The sequence below is a fragment of the Poecilia reticulata genome, linkage group LG12 (genome assembly GCF_000633615.1).
Source record: "Poecilia reticulata strain Guanapo linkage group LG12, Guppy_female_1.0+MT, whole genome shotgun sequence".
Taxonomy (NCBI): Eukaryota; Metazoa; Chordata; class Actinopteri; order Cyprinodontiformes; family Poeciliidae; genus Poecilia; species Poecilia reticulata.
In genome coordinates, this window is record NC_024342.1 from 8,334,452 (window position 1) to 8,354,372 (window position 19,921).

Consider the following 19,921-nt stretch of genomic DNA (forward strand, 5'->3'; position numbering starts at 1 on the left):
CCAATTTCATATATATATATATATATATATATATCATAAACTATACACCTGATCATAAACTAAACATGATCAGGTGTATAGACAGCTTCATGATGCATTACAGTTCTGCTGCCTTCTCATTTTCCTGTAGGGATGTGCCATCCGAGCATCAAACAGTGCGTGCAAGGATCCACATCACTATTTTATTCTTTTTTTTTCTTTTTTCTTTGTACTGGCTCAGCGGCGACCTCTGTCAGCGACGGGAACAAAATTGTGCTCGACAGTCGGGAGGGTCAAAGAGCTAAGAGCAAAGAGAAAGTCATGAGGAGGGGAATAAGCGAGGGATTAGAGAGTCTGTTACCGAGCAACCCGGCTTCAATCAGGGAACTGGAGTTTAATATGTGAATATTAAAATGAATACTTAAATGGGGTATTTTTTTATTATTATTTAAAGATATAGTACTACAGATTTTACAAATTGCAGGACTTTGGAAAAAATATGAAGCTTTTTTACAATTAGTCAATTTGAATAGTGCAAATAGTGAGCACAAATTTATAAAATAAGCCAAGAAAACTCCATTGTTCCTAGAAATGGAAATTTGGGTCATATAACAATATAAACCTTAATCATAATAATAAAAAAAATAAATAAAGCGTTGTCTGCCCTAATGAGTTTATTTATTCTTTCTCTGGTTTAAGTCCAGTTTGTAGTTTGCTTTTACCTCTTTAGTGGACCAACAGCTTCACCTTGCAACACATCAATGTGCTAATTATACATCCAGAGCTACAATTTATTTGAAATAAAATTATAGTCATGTGTCTTATTGGCTCAGTTAAAGTTCAGGGATGGGGAGGTGATAATTACTGGTCAAACTCCAGCCTAACCAATGAGTTTCACTTATTTTTTCTAAACCGAAGGAAAAGAATGACACCTTCTGAATGTCACATCCAACATTACATGTTTGGTTCAATCGCGTAATATCTCAGGGGAAAAAGAGACATTAAGTTTGTATCTGTAACAAAAGTAGACATTGTTGCAAGGCGATGTACATATTATCAACAGACTTAAGCTTTTTTTCTATACTTTGTATTATTATTAGCACACAAATCTTGTTCCTGCTGACACTTAAAATATATTAATCATTATCAGAGTGAACAAAAACCTTTTTTGAAGCTTAAATAAAAAAGAAAACTACAAGTGAGCTGACCAAGAAAATAACCTGTTTCAATTCAACAACATACCTGGCAACCATTCAGTTAAAACTTTCTTTGTTTTAGTTTATTCGATACATAAAATAAGACACAAGCACACACACACACACACACACACACACACACACACACACACACACACACACACACACACTGCAAAGATAAGCAGCTTTAGATGATGGATGAATATTTCGCCCCACTTTCATCTGAGATTCTTCCCTTCCCCTTTTCATGTCCTCCATTAGATGAGATGTTGATAGAAGCAGCGTTTTAAATCAACACTGGCTGCTGGGACGCTGCCGCAGCCTTCTGTGCAGCACAGCTAACACGTGTTTCAGTCTGTCAAGGGAAATTCCAAGTATTTCTTACCTGAGGAAAAAAGAAAAAAAAACATAAAAAATACTGTTTCCAAGAAGACAGATGGCATCTCTGAGATAAGTCCTAACAGCATGTAAACATCCCCTCAGAGATGTTTAGTCTTTCAAATGCGGCATATTTCTTTTCTCTAATTAATCATAAACACAATCGTCAGCACAGACCTAAAATGCTAAAAAAAAATTGGATTCAGAGATCCTACATAGTTTGGGAATTTGATTTTAATATTTTTCAGAGGTTGATAAGAGTGTGAAAAGAAACGGTTAAAGAAAATTTGTTTTTCCAGAATTTGTTTCTCATCTGTATTGTCTTTTCTTTTCTTCCTTTTTGAATCCCTTATCACAATGTTACTATCTAAAACAAGATGTGCTTATTCTTATAACTATACAGATACATTATGTTCTCTAATTCTGTCCTGCCTTGTTCCTTTCAACCCACTGGCTGCCCAGTTTTATAGTCAAAGCCCTCTGACTCTGCTACAGTCAGGTTAGTTTGGGAGAGACAGACAATAGGGCTGAAATGTTGAGTTTTATCATGGAGTAACTGCAGATGCACAAAGCAGAGTAAAATTGTTGATGTTTCCATTATAAAACATGGATTGCCGCTGTATGTACTGCAGGATGTTGGATGCTGTTTCACAGAGTGGTGACGCATGACGCGTCTACTGTGGTTCCCGTTTTTGTCCATGTTTGCGGTGCATTGGTGACCTCTGCGTTTTCCTGCCACGAGCCCCGAATGACCACAAGTTTAATTATAAACATGTTTCTCTGTCTCCCTCTCAGCTGATTTCCAGCGATGCAGATGGGGCCATTCACAGGGCGGGACGCTTCAGGGTGGAGAACGGCTCATTAGATGAGGTACAAATAATAACATCACATTTTTCTTGTACTAATCTCTGCCAATTTCATATATATATATATATATATATATAAAACATGTTGTCGTTAGTCTTGCCATGTGTGCTGGTGTTTGGAAAATGATTTTATGTGGCTTTAAACAACAACAAACTTGTCTTAGAATTGAGTGGGTTGCTTTCAGTGTGCTCACATCCCCCAGCACTCACGTTGTATAGTCTGGGTCCATATTTTTGTCATGATTTATGTTTTTTTCATGCTTAAGGACCATTTGGTGGCTGCATGGTGATGCTGTTGTTTGTAACCTGGCAGCAAGACGGTCCGGGGTTCAAATCCCGGTCGAGGCTGTTTCTGCGTGGAGTTTGCATGTTCTCCATGTGGCTGGGTGGGTTCTCACCGGGTACTCCATCTTCCTCCCTCAAATCAAAATATCATGAGTGTGATGATGATTGGTCTCTCTAACTTGCTTTTAGGCATGAGTTTGTTTGTCTTGTGTGTCGCTGCGTCGCCCTTTCCAGCTTGTACCCTGCCTCTTTGCCCAATGGCTGCTGGAGATACCCACCCACCATCTTCAGATATAGACATTAAATGGATGAATGGAAGGAAAGGTCAATTGACCATCTTGGGGTAAACGTTCAGTGCTGTATGAGTGACCCCAAGTGGTCAGTAATGATTTGCTCAGTTACCCAGAAAGCATTGCCTAAGGAATACAGCTTTTTAAAAAAACAGACAGGATTTGCTCCCGTGCTTTTATCTATTGTCATCGCTGTCTCAGAGAATAACTTCGTAGCTTTTAACTGGTAAGCTTTTTGCTTCTACAAGTCAGTGTACAACTTTGATAGTAGACAGTTGGTTCTTTATGTCTGATTTCCTGTCTTGTATTGAGAAAGAATTGCTATGATTCAAGGAGTGAGCATCAGAATGACGATGTGTGTGTTTGTGTGTGTGCGTGTGTGTGTGCGGGGGTGTGTGTGTGTGTGTGCGTGCGTGCGGGCGTGCGCGTGCGTGTGTGTGTGTGTGCGTGTGTGCGTGTGTGTGTGTGTGTGTGTGTGTGTGTGTGTATGCGTGTGTGTGTGTGTGTTTGTGTGTGTGTGTGTGTGTGTGTATGCGTGTGTGTGTGTGACAAACAGGCTTCAGACTACACTCCAGGAACATGGAGGAGAACGGACGTCCATCTGGAAAATCCAGAGTACCACACCAGATGGTACTTTAAGTACTTCTTGGGAAAAGGTCAGTGGTGCTCTGTAGGGGCTCCGTTTAGAAATAAACAAATAAAAACAACAGGCTTACTCAAAGAGGCAGTTTTAAAAAGCGACTGAGAAGAGAAACACATGGGGTGAGACCGAGACAAAGCCGGTGAGACGGCTTTCAGGGCCTGCAGAAACGAATCATCCTTCGAACGTCTTCTCTGGTGCACAAAATGCTTCATATCGTATAGATTCAGTCTTGTCTCTGCGCTGCATCACTCTACATTTGTAACTAAAATCAAACTACATTCCAGCTCAACTAAACTCTAATCTCACATGCTGCCTATGGAGAAAACCCTTGGAGAAAGTGCAGCGCGGTCTCGGTAGTCAGGCAAAGTAATGTCACCTTCCACGCATCAAGCTTGCAAAAGCAGAGAAAGTAAAAAGAGAAAAAAAAAACATTTAAATTAGTCGCCTATTCCTTCACCTCTCTGACTCTCGTCTTTTCAACATCCTCATTAACATGAAGAACCTGCCCGTTCTCCGACTCACGGTGTAGGTGGCACAACAGAAGATAAAAGTCTGCACTCCTTAACCACGATTTAAGCCAGAAAGAGCACAGCCGTCTGAAAGGTTGAGATAAATTACACAACCTGGGATGGATACATGCAGACGCTTCTGAGGGAAAGTTAGTTATGTGAAAAAAAGCTGAAGAAAGAAAATCCATTTTGTCCTCCACTCAGGATCTAATGAGGCTGTGGAATAGGGAGTTTCAAAATGAGCCGCGTCTGAAGAAAGTTGGCTCGACCTGTTTGGACCACAGCTGAGCCATCTGTGTCTCACAGCCTGAGTGTAGCTCACTGCGCCCGGCAACACATGACGAACTAGAGGCCACTTCCTGTGTGATGAAGCACCTGCATTTACAGAGTGGCATGAATTCACATTTTATTGATGATCTGGTAAAAAAATAAATAAAATCTGTTTTCTGGGATTAAAAAGCGTAAAACAAAGACTTTTCCAAACCAAACCAAAAGAAAACGGTGCACACAAAATATGCCAATGAACGAATTGGAGTCTGGAGATTTACATGGCGTTGTTTCTAAAGATGTGACATTATCAACTGCAGAGAAGGAGGCATGAATAGTCTGACTCAAAGGTTTAACAACTCGGGTTAAGACTTAATGAAATATTATATATGACAAGGTAAATATACCACAATAGATAAAGACAAAACAGCAGAGACGAGATAGGAAGAACTGGGTGTATGCTTGTATTGGTGACATTATAATAACTTTTGTTTTTGTACAATGTCTCACAAAAGTATTAACACAATTTGAGCATTTTTCCTTTTAGTATTTTATGTGATAGATCAACACAAAAATAATCCATTAATGTGAAGTGGAAGGTAGAGAATACATGGTTTTCAAAGTGTTTTTTTTCTTCTTTCTTTTTCCACAGGCATGCATTTGCATTCAGGTCACTTCATTCTGACACCCATAAATAAAACGTGAAATCATTTACCTTGAGAAGTCGCACAACTAAAGATAGTTTGCCTGTGTGTAACTTAGTGTGAGCTGTTCTGTGATTCGGTTTGTTAAGAGAGCAGAAAACTAATACTGTAACTCACGCAGATACAAATTCATGCCACGCGTCTCAAATTTTGGACTCTTCCTCTCTGAAAATTACCTTAAAGTTTGCAGCTGCAACATACAAGAAATGTGACAACTTCTAAAAGCAACGAGTGCATAACTGGCATCCATGCGTCGCCTTTTTCTTCCTTCAGTCCACCAGAACTACGTGGGCACAGATGCCGAGAAAAACCCTTTCTACCTGTCGGTCGTCCTCTCGGACCAGAACAACCAGCGGGTCCCTCAGTACCGGGCCATTCTCTGGAGGAAAACGGTGAGCTGACCTGATGATTTACAAAAACGGACATTTTTTTTTTAAGTAATAGCATTCCAGCAAACAAAATATTGTGTAAATATTTTTCTTCTTGCATGCATTGTTGAAGGAATATAAAGATGCTCAGACTGCTATGTTTTGGGACCTTGCTATTCCACCTGTGAGTCCTAACGTGTGTGTAGGATGCGAGTTCCTCGGTGTGTGTTTGCTGTTTAGTGATTCAGTTACATGACCAGGACAGCGGGGATCTAATTTTGCTCTGCGGCCTCGTCTGGAACCTGATTAGGGCGCCGCACCTCCGCTGCATGAGCGCATTGATTTGTCCCTTTTCTGACGAGACTTTAACTCGTACAGGATGTTTGTGTTGTCGTCGTTCTGCAACAGAGCAACTCTGCAATTATTCTGTGTTGAATTGGAGAAAGCCCGAGTGGTTTCGGTGACCTATCAGCTAGAGTCGTGGAGAGCGTCTTATTTGCGCGGAAAATCCACAAGGAGCAGCAGGAAAGCGTGTTTTTAAAACATGGACACTTTTCAAACCGGAAGGTGAAGGACACTGAGGTGGCTAATGTGGGTTTTTAATCCTGGATGTTTGTCACTCTTATCCACTCAGGGAACTTTGAAGATCAGCCTCCCTTACAGTCCGACTAAAACACTATCAGTCAAGTCCATCTTAAGGTGAGAGACAAGCATAACCTTTATTTGACTTTTTTTCTAGATCTGGTTTCATGTACATTGCTTCTGAGACATCAGACCTCAGCCTTGCATTATAAAACTGTCCCAGAGTTTTTCTTTTTATTTACGTTGGACTTTATGCAACAGGTCCATAATACAGGATGCAGCATTTGTAGGGTCGGGTGATATATTCAACTGTCCAGCCTTTTTGTAGACTGTGAATCCATATGCTGTGAATCAAATCCGTTCTCTTGTAGGAAAACGAGTGTATGATTTAAGATCATACACCTCCGCTGCATGAGCGGAATCCAAAATAGGATTCATATTGAATCCTATTTTGTTGTGGTTATGATCTGCAGTGGGACTCAACATGAGCCAGTTGAGTCCCACTGGCAAACAGTGTTTAATTAAATATTAAAAAAAGTTTCATGTTGGCAGCATAAATAAAATGTCAAAGTTTAAATCATGACACAAAATTATAAAGAAAAATCAAGCAAACCTCTTGAATGAGCTTTGCTTTGTAAGCCTCTTAAGGATAAAGTTATTGCTAATGTGTTTCCTCTCTTTTCCACAACACTTTTTCCTTCCACTCAACTTTCCATTAAGATTCTTTGACACAGCATTCTAAAAAGCAACATTAATCCCAATAATAATTTGTGACGTAACGTCCTGCTGTCTTTGTCTGTCAATCCACCGGATCGTGTAAAGAAATGAACAGAAACAAATATTAAAAATATATCACATTTGTCTGTTTTGAATCTGCTTCATTTGATTCATATGTCAACCTTTTTAATTTAAAAGTTACTTAAGTAAATAAAATTTTTGATCATATTCTTCTTATTTTTTCTGTCACTGAAATAAACATGAAACTAAAGGATTCAGAATCTAAACTTTTTACTCTAGGATAACTATTAAATTGACTATTAAAATGGGCCAGATGTGCCCTTAAACATTATTGCGGTTCAGTTTCAAAAACAACATTCCACAAGAATGGCCCATATATTTCCTTCAATAGGTGTTTTGGCTATTTGCACAGAAGACCTTGTATCTCAGGTAGCAAACCTGAGACAGGATGTAAGAAGCTGCATGACAGAGGAGATTGGAAATGATGAATTCCTCAGGCTGGGAAGGATCACCGGTGAAACTGAAACAAGTTCAAATTGTTCAAATTAAGATGAGAAATCCCCCATATCAGTTCTCATTTTTCAGTATGATTTTCTGAGCCGTTAGCCTTTAGTCGTTCCTGAATCCCCTGCTTTTTGTTCTCTCGTTTTTTTCCCTCCACTCCTCTCCTGCTCTTCTTCCAATATTTCATTTCCTCCTCATCTTTCCTCGATTACAGTGCAATGAACATGGACAGGTTTGAGAAAGGCCCCAGGGAGATCCTCAACCCAGAGATTCAGAAGGTGAGAGTGACACCGGAGCGGCAGCCGGCTCCAAAACCGAGCGGCTGTTCATTTCATGTCACGCCTGATCAGCAACACCTAAACTCTATAATGTCCTCAGGCTGTGTCATCTATCATCACTGTGCTGGTTAGTATAAATGACACTTTTTATTTCCTCTCTCCTCAGGACCTGCTGGTGTTGGAGGAACAGGAGGTATGGAAGGACGTAGCACTGTTTGCTCGTTCGTACTGTTATTTACCAAACATGTCCATATTAGTTTTTTGTTTTTTTTCTGTGCTATAATGTCCATTTTTTTTTTTTTTTATAGGGTTCAGTCAATTTTAAATTTGGTGTGCTGTTTGCCAGAGACGGACAGCTCACAGACGACGAGATGTTTAGCAACGGTAAAACGCTTACTTTATTGGCGCAATTTATGTTTGTGATTTGTTAATTTAATGAAATGTGACAATTTGACATTGGGTTTTATGTATTTGTTGTGATGCTTTCTTTATTTGAGTGGTAACGGCAGGAATGACGTTTCATCCATATTTATTGGATTGAAACTGAATCTGAACACTTTAGGTTAGAAAAACCATGGGAAAAAAATCTCATTCATATTGGCTTTAAAAAATCATTTGATATCTTTTTATTAAAGAGGGTTAAGAGCCATTTTCTACTTTTAGCCTTTTTAATTGTAGCTCTGCTTAGCGTAGCTTTAGCCTGTGACATATAAGATTAGCTTTGCTATAAAAGAACTAATTCTTTAAATCTTGTGCCCATAATGCTTCTGTGCCTTGCCAAAAACATTCAAGCCATTTTAAAATGTTTGCTTTTTCTGTCACACAGCTGAATTTTGCATTACACATGGGTGGAATAAAGCCTTTAATGATTCGTTTATTTCTCCAGGCAATTGAGTTTTATGTAGGAGTTTCAGATTGCCAGGGGCTCAATCCGGGCACTGTGTTATGGAGAACACCAGAATGAACGAAAACCTTTGCGAACGTGACGCAACTCACACGTTGACAGGCTTTTATGTTCGTTTTAGAGACGGGGAGCGAGAACTTCGACAAGTTCCTCAATTTGCTGGGTGATACCGTCACGCTGCAGGGATGGGCAGGCTATCGAGGAGGGCTCGACACCAAGAGTAAGAGAAGACTGTCGGCGTCGGCTCACGAGAAAAGAGACGCAAAAGCACGGTTTTGTTTGTTTCATTTCGATGTGGTTCGATTTCCGTTTCGTCTCTCCAGACGACACTACAGGACTTCAGTCCATCTACACGGTGTATCAAGGCCACGAGCTCATGTTCCACGTCTCCACCATGTTGCCCTACTCCAAGGAGAACAAGCAGCAGGTCTGTGTAAAGGAGAGGACTTTGAATGTGTTATATACCTTTGTTGTTTCAGTAAAGAAAATAAAACTGCTCTGAGAGGAACCCAGGATAAAGACAAGCAGCTTTAGACAAATAATAAAAGGCAAAAAATAAATAAATAAAATACATTGTTGCTCTTTTATGTAATGCTGTATGTATGTGATGTAAAAGAGCAGTTGGCTCATAATTGGATTTTGCTTAAAGGACAGACACTCTGGGGGTCAGTAATAGTATTTTTTTAAAAGCTAAAATCAGATGTCCTTTAGAAATATTGGGTTACATTGACCAATCTCAAAAATATCCACTAAAATACACTAAAGTTCAGGGACGTATTGTGACAAAATGTCAAAAAGATTTGTCGGTATTAATACTTTTGCCCATAAATGCAGTAGGGGCAAAACATTTCCCAGGTTCCTCAGGGTTTGTTGTTTAGGCTGCCGTCTATTGTTTTTGTGTGTCTGAAAGGTGGAGAGGAAGAGGCACATCGGAAACGACATCGTCACCATCGTATTTCAGGAAGGGGACGACGCGTCGTCGTCCTTCAAACCATCTATGATCCGATCACACTTCACCCGTATCCTTCACATGGACAATGGATGTCAGACAAATTAAGCTGTCGGCTACATGAGCAGCCGACCGCCGGAGTGAAAAGCAGAACACTGAAACGATCCGCTAAAGCAATGTGCTTCCGCCATCATTTAGCTTTCCGATACATTTTATTTGCAGATATTTTTGCTTTAGTCAGGTATAATAGCCAGAATGACAGTTACAGGTGAGTTGCTTTGGTTCTTACGGTGTTCTTACATTTGTTTCGTTAGTTTTTTTTAAATGGGTCTTTGGAATATTTCACAAAGCCTTCTCTTCCCCGCAGGTTGAAGATTTTCTCGGAGGAGAGCGTTCCACTGTTTGGACCCCCTCTCCCATCTCCGCCTGTATTTACTGACCACCACGAATTCAGGGACTTTTTATTAGTCAAATGTATGAAAACGACCAAGCGCAGACACACAGGAGCTCATGCCGACGTGTTTCTAATACTCTGATCTCCCCTCTTCTCGCTCAGTAATCAATGGAGAGAAAGCCACACTGGAGACGCCAACATTTGCCCAGAAACGCCAGCGGACCCTCGACATGCTGATCCGCTCGCTCTACCAAGACCTCATGCCTGACCTGCACAAGGTAACGAAGCATTTCTGACCAAAACTCCTGGATAGGTGTTGGTTTTGGTTCTCCAAAGTGGCTACAGTCACTGCTGTCACCAGCAGCGACTGTAGCCACCTCTCAGCTGCGCTCTGCTACATCTCACTGCAGCCCCCAGTCTGCCTCCGCACACTGCACCACACCGACTGGGTACCACTGCAATGCTGACTTTCTCAGCAGGGCTCCCTCTCCTCGTATCACTTTTGTTCTTATTTCTCTTGTGTTTTTTCCACTCCTTTCCCTTCACCGTTGCCCCTAACACGACTCGATTCAAGCCGCATTTTCACCACACCCTCCTCCCGCCTGAGGGTTTGCCTCTAAGACGGTTTTTCTCCTTCCTCTTTCTCTTTCTCTGTGTGTGCCACACTTTATGTGTTCCACGTTTAGGTTCCCTTTTCTCCCCAGAACATGTTGAACCGGAGGTCGTTCAGCGACGTGCTGCCCGAGTCTCCGAAGTCGGCGCGTAAGAAGGAGGAGGCCCGGCAGGCCGAGTTTGTCAGGATAGGGCAGGTGAGATTACAGACATAGCAACACGATGTGCAAGTGTTTTGGAGAAGGCAACAACAAAACAAAACAAAAAAACCCTGAAGTGTGCACACCTGCTGCACAACACAGTCCTTACAGTTACGCTCTAAAAAGGTAAACATTTTGATGCCAGCATTGGGTCATCCCTGCAAATCACAGAACTCATTTCCATTTCAACAATACAGGGGACAGTTCCTGGTGATATAAGAAAGTGGAAGTAATTGTAACAAAACAGCACAGCTGATAGGAAATCAAATCAAATTCAAATAACAGAAAAGGAAGAGGGTATGGTATTTTTTCCCCCTTTCATTTCCAACAATATTGTACATTTGTTCAATCTGCTGCATTTGAATCTTTTAAGATCACCAGATAAATTTATATTTATGATATGGAGCTGGGGCTGCACAGTGGCGCAGTTGGTAGAGCTGTTGCTTTGCAGCAAGAAGGTTCTGGGTTCGATTCCTGGCCCCAGTCTTTCTGCATGGAGTTTACATTTTTTCCCTATGCATACGTGGGTTTTCTCCAGGTACTCCGGTTTCCTCCCACAGTCCAAAAACATGACTGTCAGGTTAATTGGCCTTTCCAAATTGCCCCTAGGTGTGAGTGTGTGTGTGCATGGTTGTTTGTCCTGTGTGTCTCTGTGTTGCCCTGCGACAGACTGGCGACCTGTCCAGGGTGACCCCGCCTCTCGCCTGGAACGTTAGCTGGAGAGGCACCAGTAACCCTCCCGACCCCACTGAGGGACAAGGGTGTAAAGAAAATGGATGGATGGATATGGAGCTGTAACATTTAACGTACATTTAAAAAAAATAATAATAATTTAAAAGCAAAAACACCTAAAAAAAAAAAAAAAGTGTTCCATGTTAAATAAGGCAACTATTTTGATGCTTTTTAAGTTGTGTATTTAGTTTGTGTCTCTCTGCTCCCTCACACCTGGTTTTATTTACAAATCACACCACCTGTCTCCTGTTTTTTTTTTTCAGATGTATACTCCTAGGACATTGTTACAAAAAACCACAAAGTTCAGAGAATATTAAGGAAAATATAAAAGCAACCAAAATAATTCTTGACATTTTCATTGTTTTAACTTTCTGGAGGGGATTTTCCATTTAAAAAAAAAACTGTCCAGAAAAAATATAAGTAATCCAATTAAACCAGCAGTTATAATAAAATGAATCCAGACAGTTGTTGTTGCTGTTGTTGAGCCAGATGAGTGAACCACAGTCTAAAGAAAAGATAAGGGTTGAATAATCGCTTTCATTCATCCCATGATATCATGACCTCTGGGTTTTGCGTTAGTGCGGCGAATACTCGCAGTCTTTGTCTCGCCGTCACGCTCCAGGCATCCCTTTACTTAATGTGCGTTTAAACAGCCTTACAGTCAGAAGAAGAAGAAATCCCAAACTACGATCCCAACCATTAATCCTACGGACCTGCCTGTTTGTGTAAAGTGTTTTGGCCGTCATTCTGCCCGTCGCTCACTGTGACACTGACAAGCTAACAACTGCTTTTAGACGAACCCACAAAGTGCTGCTACCTCGGAGAGATTGCGTCAGTTGTTTTGTTCCTGTGTTCTCTTCGTTTGCCGACAACTTGAGTGTCTTCTACCCTTTATTTATTATTTTTTTATTTGCTGCTGAAAAACATAAAAGCTGGACCTCTCCACGTTGTGACATAAAGCGCAAAAATGAAAGAAAAAAGGGAGAAATGCCTCTTGGGATGAATAAATATAATTTTTCGTTGTGTTTAATGAGTGATTGGACCCCATAGTGTGCTGCTAAGCCTTTTGTACAGTTGGATGGTATTTTTTCCATTATCTTCAAATTGCCCGTTTACGGAGATATTTGAATGCTATTGGCTTCTGCTTCTGCTAAAATTTGCAATGGTTAATGTGATCTGAGGAACAGACGGACAAATCGCGTTCTGTGCTCATATCTACAGGATTTTGTTTAAGGGTATCTGCGTTTAACCAGGGCTAAATGCAGATTCACACCACACTTTCTAGATTGGTTCTGGTAAAACAATTAAAAAATAACTGAAAGGCTTAAATGCCTTTTATTCCTGACCTTTTTCTTGGTATTTAGTATAAAATTCTAATAAAATACTTTAATCGGTGGCTGTAACATGACCAAATATGAGGAAGCTCCTACTACAAGTACTTTTCTTAGCTGTGTACAATTTACTATGACTTAACCATAATTTTTAAGGCTCCAAAAATGTAGGGGGAAAAAAAACAATCAGGACACAGAAGACCAGATAAATATTTGCTGTAGTTCATTAGATGCTGTCTCTTATCCAGGCTCTGAAGCTGAAGACCATCGTGAGAGGAGACGCGCCGACGAGCCTTGTTACCACAGGCCTGTGCAGAAAAGAGGTGACAGAGAAACTCACACACACAATGCTGAACAAACGTCCACGTGATTCTGTCATTTAAAATATCTGCAAAATAGTCGGCGAAGCCAAAATATGTGATGCAGGATGTTGTCTATTTGTCATGTTGAGCAAAAATGATCACCATTCTAGGTGGAATAGATTTACCTGTTTTTTCCAGTTTAGCTCTCTTGCTTTTAGTATTTGGTAAAACTGGTATTTTTCTACTTACGTGGGTCAAATACGTCGAGTACTCTGAGAGCTTCTCACAGTAGCTTGCTGTAATTTTTATCTGTTCCTCCTAACAGCTTTAGCATGAATGACTCAGGTTTGTAGGCATCGTCGTTCACTGACACCACAGATTCTCCCTGGACTGCATCAAGGCTTTTTGATGTACACTCTAAAACCTTGATTTTGTTGTTGTTAATCCATTTTGCATCTAATTCATCAATGTGAATGAAGAAGGTAACTGTCCATATGGAAGATCATTTGTGCCCAAGCATAAACTTCTTTGGCTGATATGTTACTTTAATGTTTCTTCATAATGTTCTTTTTATATGATTCCATTTATTTATTCATTTTTTTAAGTGTAGCTACGTAACATGATGTCTTCAGGCTTTCAAGGCTCTTTTTCCTAACTCTGTAATAATGGCGAGCGCTTTATTTTTAGTTCCTTCAGACTTCAAGACATTTCTTCAAAAGCACAGATCCTTCCCCACGAGTATATTCGCGTATTGTAATCTGGCTTATTATTGCTTTTGGAGTAATTGTTTGCTGAATGGCTCTCTAGCCCAGGTTTGTGCAGGATCTGTTTCACTGGAGAAAATGACCGTCTCTCACCAGCATTCTCACAAAAGCTTCCATGCATTCGACTGGCTCCTTGAATGTGATTGACATAAACATGTCAATCACATACCAACTCAGATGATGCTTACAAAGCCATGTAGTCAGTGTCTGGGTTTTTCAATTTGTTAAACGGATTTGCAATATTATGAAAATTATCTTTGGTGTTTGGGAAATAGAAATTATTTTAACAATCCCAACTGAACTAAAACAGCAAATGTTTTTTTTTATTTTTATTTTTTTTATTGTGCATTTCATTTTTCTCAACACTGCAGCCATGGGAATCTCAGTCCTTCTGCAGCACGTTCCCGTATGAGATCATCTGCGCCGACTCGTGGGGTCAGTCTCTGCTGGTGGCCACCGACACGGCGGGGGTCTTGATGCTGGATGGTGAGTAAATCCAGCTCAGTCTCTCTGAAATTACACAATCACCAGCACAATATCAAGCTGCCGCTCCGATGATGACTGTAATGATCCTGTCTGTGCTTCAGGCCCCGACCCGCCGCTGCCCGGTGCTGGTGAGTGACATCCAGTCAATAACTCTGTTCCTTCCGCAGCTGCGGTGTATTTTTCGCTCCTCGTTTGACGACGTGGATCGCTGTATTGTGTTTCAGAGACGCCGACGCTTCCCCCGGTGCAGGTGTTTGACAAAACCATGGCAGTGAAGCAGATGCACATTCTGGAGCCTCAGGACCTTCTGATTACCCGGGCAGACAAAGGTAGGCTTGGAAAAGAAAAGACTGATGCTGTTTAGTACTTCATCCTTGCACATCAGAGGTAGATTTCCTTTTATCAACTCTTTTTCATCCTGTTATTGAATCAGCTATCTGCAGCGTATGCTTGGTCTCATTATCCTCTCTAAATGAACCTCTATCATCTCTCTCTCTCTCTGTCTGGTTGAAAACATGCCAAACCTTTCTACTCGAGTTGGTCCAAAGTGGCATTGATCTCATGCTGAGATCTAAGGAATCTGACCCATAGAGAGCTTAAACTCTGTCATGCTGAAGAGCTCAGGGAGGGAAGACTGCAAGAAAGGAAACTAAAAGATCAGATCCCTCAACGCTAAAAAGAAAACATACATTGTAAAAGTATCCCAGCCTTTTGAACTTGTTCACATTTTGTCACATTTCCACCACTGCAACTTTCTTAACCGGGATGTGATGAGACCTGCAACACACATTATCAAATATTTATCAATGAAAGATATACCATTTTTTATTTTTTTTGCTATTAATTATGAAAAAAAAAAGATTATTTGTATTCCTCCCAGCTGAGTGAATACTTTGTTCAACTCTATTTTGCCGAAATTGCAGCTGTGCGACTTAAGCTCACTCAGACCGGATGGAGTCTCTAAACAGCAATTTTCATGTTTTGTTTTTGATCATCAGTTGGATTCAGATCTTGCTTTTGATTGGAGTGATTCCAACACGCTTTGATCTAAACCGTTTTAGTGAAAATCTGACTGTGTGTTTGGAGTTACGGTTCTGCTGGAAGGTTTTAAGCCTTTTTTCAACATCTAACATGTAAAGCGTTATTGTTGAATGTGATCCACAATGAATAACAATAAAAAAAAAACCTTCGTGAAACAGAAGTGTCCCTCGTTTGGTTTCCAGGAAAGGACGCTCGGCTGTACGTGTTCAGACTCAGCGGCATCAAGAGAGGCCTGGAGGAGCGACAGCTGGTCAGGAGCAAGTGTGACTGCAGGGAGAACAAACTGGAGAAAACTAAAGGTGAGCAGACTGCAATCCGGTCCCTACCAAGCTCAAGCAAAAGCTCCTCTCAGCTGCAAACACCCGGCGTTGGATCATGTCAACTTCTAGTCTTGTAGAACAAGAGATGGCCATGTGGCAGATTAACCTTCCTGTTTATATCACTCGTTAAAGTGCAAGAGGAGGAACGTTATCGGTGCCAAATTAGACAACTCAGCTGGGCTCTCTCTATTAAATCAATCAGTTATCCTTAAGAGACCCATTACACCCTTCCTGGTCAATGCTAATTTTTGGTTTTCTTTGAGCTTCTGATTTTTACTTATGCCAAAGAAAATAATGCATGAAGGAGGAAAAAAATGCGTCAAGTTCTTTAGTTTTGGATCCAAAAGAAAATTAAGGGAAGGAATGCCTATAAGCATTCTGTTCCTAACCTTTATCTGATTTTTAAAATAAAGAAAAGTGTGACAAAGTGCACTCTGCTTGTTGATGCATCTTTACACTAAAAATATTGGAGCTATTGGCTTTGATACAGTTAATTAATAGGAAGAACTCATTTATTTTTCAGTTTATTGTTGATATGAAGTAATCCAGAACAAAATGAAAAGAACATGTCAGAGACTGAAGCTCAGTCTGAACATTCAACATTCAATGGAAGCACGATTTAAAAAAATAAATAAATAAATGAACTGCGCTTACACTAGTATTTTCCAAAGGTTTTATGATCGAATTATCAGTCGTCATAAATTTCTGAAAATAAATTATACCACTGAAAGCATCAGTGGTAAGGTGCTCCCACATGTCCTTCATATCAGCTTACAAAGTTAACTTGAATAACTGTTTTGGTGATTGATGCCCTATATTTTTTGGTGATTTGCCGCCGAATGCTGGACTGCTCTCCTGGCTTTGGGACCGGCAGTTTTATGGCGCCAGTTGTTTGGACCCAGATGTTTCTTTCATAAAAACACAGAAAAAGATTTTATTCTAGGCCAGTGCTTCACAGTAAACCCAACCGCATATATATCATCACAATATCAATGTTTGCAGCATTGTGATTTCAAAGTGTGATTTTTAGTGGCTGAGATGCTGAACTCTTGGTGTTGATTGCAAATTCCAGCCACAATATCGCCATAAAGTAGTTTCCTGATATTATTCAGTCCTGTTTAAGTCAAAAAATAAAATAAAAAATACAATCTCATTGTAAAGTTTTAAAACCTACTATAGTAAAGCCTGTAAATTCAAAATATCCTTCATGCAACACAGTTAATTTTGCAGTTGGTGTTTTGCATTTTGCTGAAGTTAATTCATTCAACTAAAAAAAAAAAAAAAAAAAATTTATTGACATTTGATAACCTGAGATCTGCTCTCCCTCCGCCCTTGGTCACGTGTGCAGAAACTCTGAGACATTTCTAATGTGTTTCTTGTCTCCATTCCCCTTTGCCCAGGTTGTCATTTGTACTCTATCAACACCCACCACGGCTCCGAGCTGAGAATAGTAGCAGCCATCAGAACCAAACTCCTCCTAATTACCAGGAAGCATCCGCGGTTCAGCGCCGTCGCCACGGGAGCAGACTCCCCGGTGGAGGAGTTTCAGTACATACGGGTATGATAGTCCCAACTCTTTACAGATGCATAAAGAGAACAAGTGGGAAAAAAATGAATAAATGAATATTATTTTATATGAATATTTATTTTTGCACAAACTGGAGCGAAAATATAGTGGGACATGCTGTGGCTCCTTTGTGTCAACTTTTTTTCTTCAAATATATTGTCTAATTAGGTCTAATTTCTCCAAAACAAATCAATGAAACAGTTTTCTAATTGTTTTATACATCAGAAAAGGACACTTGCAATACTTAAATACCTAATATTAATACTTGATAACTATATTTTTCTTCTTTTGTGTAAATTTTCGTTCTGAAGTTTACAGCGTGAATGTCACTAATTTACAATGCTTCATTTCTGCCTTTTCCAATATATTATCATTACACAACATCCAACTTCTCCGAAGCTTAAAAACAAGAATTTCATTCAATTAAGTTTGAATTAGATGCAAGTTTTTCTTTTTTTCTACAGGCGATCAAAATTACACACAGACACAAATGTGCATACATAGCCATCCAATGATATTTAGTTAAACAAGACGACTATAATTAAGCTTTACTGCTTATGTTTGAATTAATTTTTAAAGATGCAACCCAGTTATGCTAAAATATTCATGTCACAACTGAGAAAAGTGTGAGGTTTTTCTGCAACCTGCTGTAAATATCTGAGTATGTATATTTTACTCTGTGTGGATTAGAGTAAAGCTGCATTCAATTTAAAATTTATTGAAGTATTAGGTTGTCTTTTTTTTTTTTTTTGCCTTTAAAAGGTCAAAAGCGTACTTTAAAAATCCCAAATCACTACAGCATTCAAACTAGTGATTAGTGTATTTAAACTTCCCACTGTGTAACCATGGTATCTAACTTTTAAAAAGAGAAAGGCATTATATCACATCACACGTTCTGCTTGTTATAGTCTGTATGTTGAACGACACGTTCCAGAAAAAAAGAGAAAGAAAAAAAAGAAGAAAAGAAGGCTTTTACACCTCTAAGGGTTTTTCCATGGAAATCTGAGAAAGCCATGGCGTTAACGAACCCCACCCACAGGAAATCTGTCTGTGTGACCCGCCTGTGGTGATGGCGCTGGTAGACGGCCCGACCGGGGAGAACGACAACATGATATGCGTGGCTTACAAACACCAGTTCGACCTGATCAATGAGAGCACCGGGGATGCCTATCGACTTCATCACGTCGACGCCAACAGGGTGAGGAACTTGTGCACGTGCACAATGTCGCTTAAGTCTCGTGTTTTGATAAAAGATCACCATTAAGCGGACATTTATAACGAGCTAATAAAGCAACAGACTCAGATTTGACAGCAGAAATCGCCATGCGAAGGGAATACGCTGCAGATCTTTTGAGTTAGTATGACCTGACATTATTCTCCAAAAGACCTTCTGTCACATTTAGCCTTTTGTACTTTTCCCCAGATGTTCGAGTCATTTTTGTAAAGTGATTTGCCTTTGCCTGCAGGTAAACTTTGTAGCAGCCATTGATGTGTATGAAGACGGCGAGGCAGGCCTCCTCTTGTGTTACAACTGTGAGTCTCCCTTTGACTTTTCACATTTTAGATGCTCTGTGATTCAGGTCAAAGCTGGACCATGTTTTTTTTTTGTTTTTTTTCCCCCTCCTGAACCTAGAAAAGAGAACATCCACATATGCTCTAAACCTTGTTTGTCACGTTAAAACCACAAAATGAAATACATGTCATTTGTATCTTATCGGAAAAGCGTCCCCACAGCATGCTGCCGCCTCCACCGTGTTTCAAAGTGGATGTTGTAGTTGTACTCTGCTTACTTATCAGGTGACTTATGAGGACATTTTGTAATACTGGATGTTATTTAGGGGTATCAAATCAAAAAGGGGATGAATACAAATGCAAGAGATATTTAATTTTTTTACTTTTTTCTCTCTACTTAGCTACATTTTTTCAATAACTCAAACTGCTTTTCATGTCTATCTTGCAAAAAAGCAGCTTAAAACTTATTGACTAATGTCACTCTTACTTTCTTTAGTTCTAAGTACAAAAGAGCTAGCAAAAAATAGGAAGGGAACCCCTTTTATTTTACGTAAATTTGCACTTGTTTCTTCCTCTAGATATTTGTTACTATAAGAAAGTTTGCCCCTTTAATGGCTCCACACCAATGATCCAGTCCAACACCTCCGATTTCCACTTCAGCTGGAACCAGATGCCCAACGCTATCGGTAGGTAGCTCCCTACCCTGCCCATGGCAGTCACCATGGAAACACCGTGTGTGACCAGAAGCGTCCTGCTGACATATCAGATTATGTGCATGTTTTTGTTTGGAGATGCTATTGAGAGGCTGATGCTTCCTGAATCCACTACTGACTCTGTGTCGTAAACAAAAATTCTGCCAAGCTATTAATAAAAGCACATTTTTAAAAAAGCAAACAAAATAAAAAATGTATTTAAAAAAAATAGATCTGATATAGTGATTATTTATTTTTATTTTTTTTTATCTGCTCATCTTGTGTTTGCAGTTTGCGCTTTTCCCTACATCCTCGCCTTCACAACGGATTCCATTGAGATCCGACTGGTGGTCAATGGAAACCTTGTGTACACAGCAGTGGTCCCGGAGCTGCAGCTGGCTGCCTCGAGGGTCAGTATGATTAGATGCAATTACGCGACCAGGGCAGGGCTTTCTTTGAGCCAGCGCATGCTTGTTGCCCAGAGCCAATAAAATGTCTTGCACATTTTAGACTGTGACGCAGTTGATT

The 19,921-nt window shown here is 40.1% G+C and overlaps 1 protein-coding gene across 6 annotated transcripts in view; it reads left to right on the plus strand.

Annotated features, from left to right (window-relative positions):
- garnl3 (GTPase activating Rap/RanGAP domain like 3) overlaps nt 1–19,921 on the plus strand; it is a 42,595-nt gene that overhangs the window by 11,694 nt on the left and 10,980 nt on the right. For 4 of the 6 annotated variants that reach the window (XM_008423638.2, XM_008423639.2, XM_008423641.2 and 1 more), the window contains exons 2-25: nt 2,349–2,423; nt 3,551–3,650; nt 5,391–5,509; nt 6,120–6,184; nt 7,524–7,587; nt 7,754–7,780; nt 7,896–7,971; nt 8,613–8,711; nt 8,815–8,918; nt 9,402–9,510; nt 9,663–9,708; nt 9,808–9,914; nt 9,997–10,112; nt 10,521–10,643; nt 12,958–13,032; nt 14,147–14,261; nt 14,363–14,389; nt 14,486–14,590; nt 15,485–15,601; nt 17,023–17,180; nt 18,229–18,387; nt 18,656–18,722; nt 19,280–19,387; nt 19,685–19,803. In XM_008423638.2, the coding sequence (XP_008421860.1) occupies nt 2,349–2,423; nt 3,551–3,650; nt 5,391–5,509; nt 6,120–6,184; nt 7,524–7,587; nt 7,754–7,780; nt 7,896–7,971; nt 8,613–8,711; nt 8,815–8,918; nt 9,402–9,510; nt 9,663–9,708; nt 9,808–9,914; nt 9,997–10,112; nt 10,521–10,643; nt 12,958–13,032; nt 14,147–14,261; nt 14,363–14,389; nt 14,486–14,590; nt 15,485–15,601; nt 17,023–17,180; nt 18,229–18,387; nt 18,656–18,722; nt 19,280–19,387; nt 19,685–19,803 (2,280 nt within the window). The remainder of the gene's footprint in view (nt 1–2,348; nt 2,424–3,550; nt 3,651–5,390; nt 5,510–6,119; nt 6,185–7,523; nt 7,588–7,753; nt 7,781–7,895; nt 7,972–8,612; nt 8,712–8,814; nt 8,919–9,401; nt 9,511–9,662; nt 9,709–9,807; nt 9,915–9,996; nt 10,113–10,520; nt 10,644–12,957; nt 13,033–14,146; nt 14,262–14,362; nt 14,390–14,485; nt 14,591–15,484; nt 15,602–17,022; nt 17,181–18,228; nt 18,388–18,655; nt 18,723–19,279; nt 19,388–19,684; nt 19,804–19,921) is intronic. The other 2 variants (XM_008423640.2, XM_008423642.2) reach the window with 1 other exon arrangement.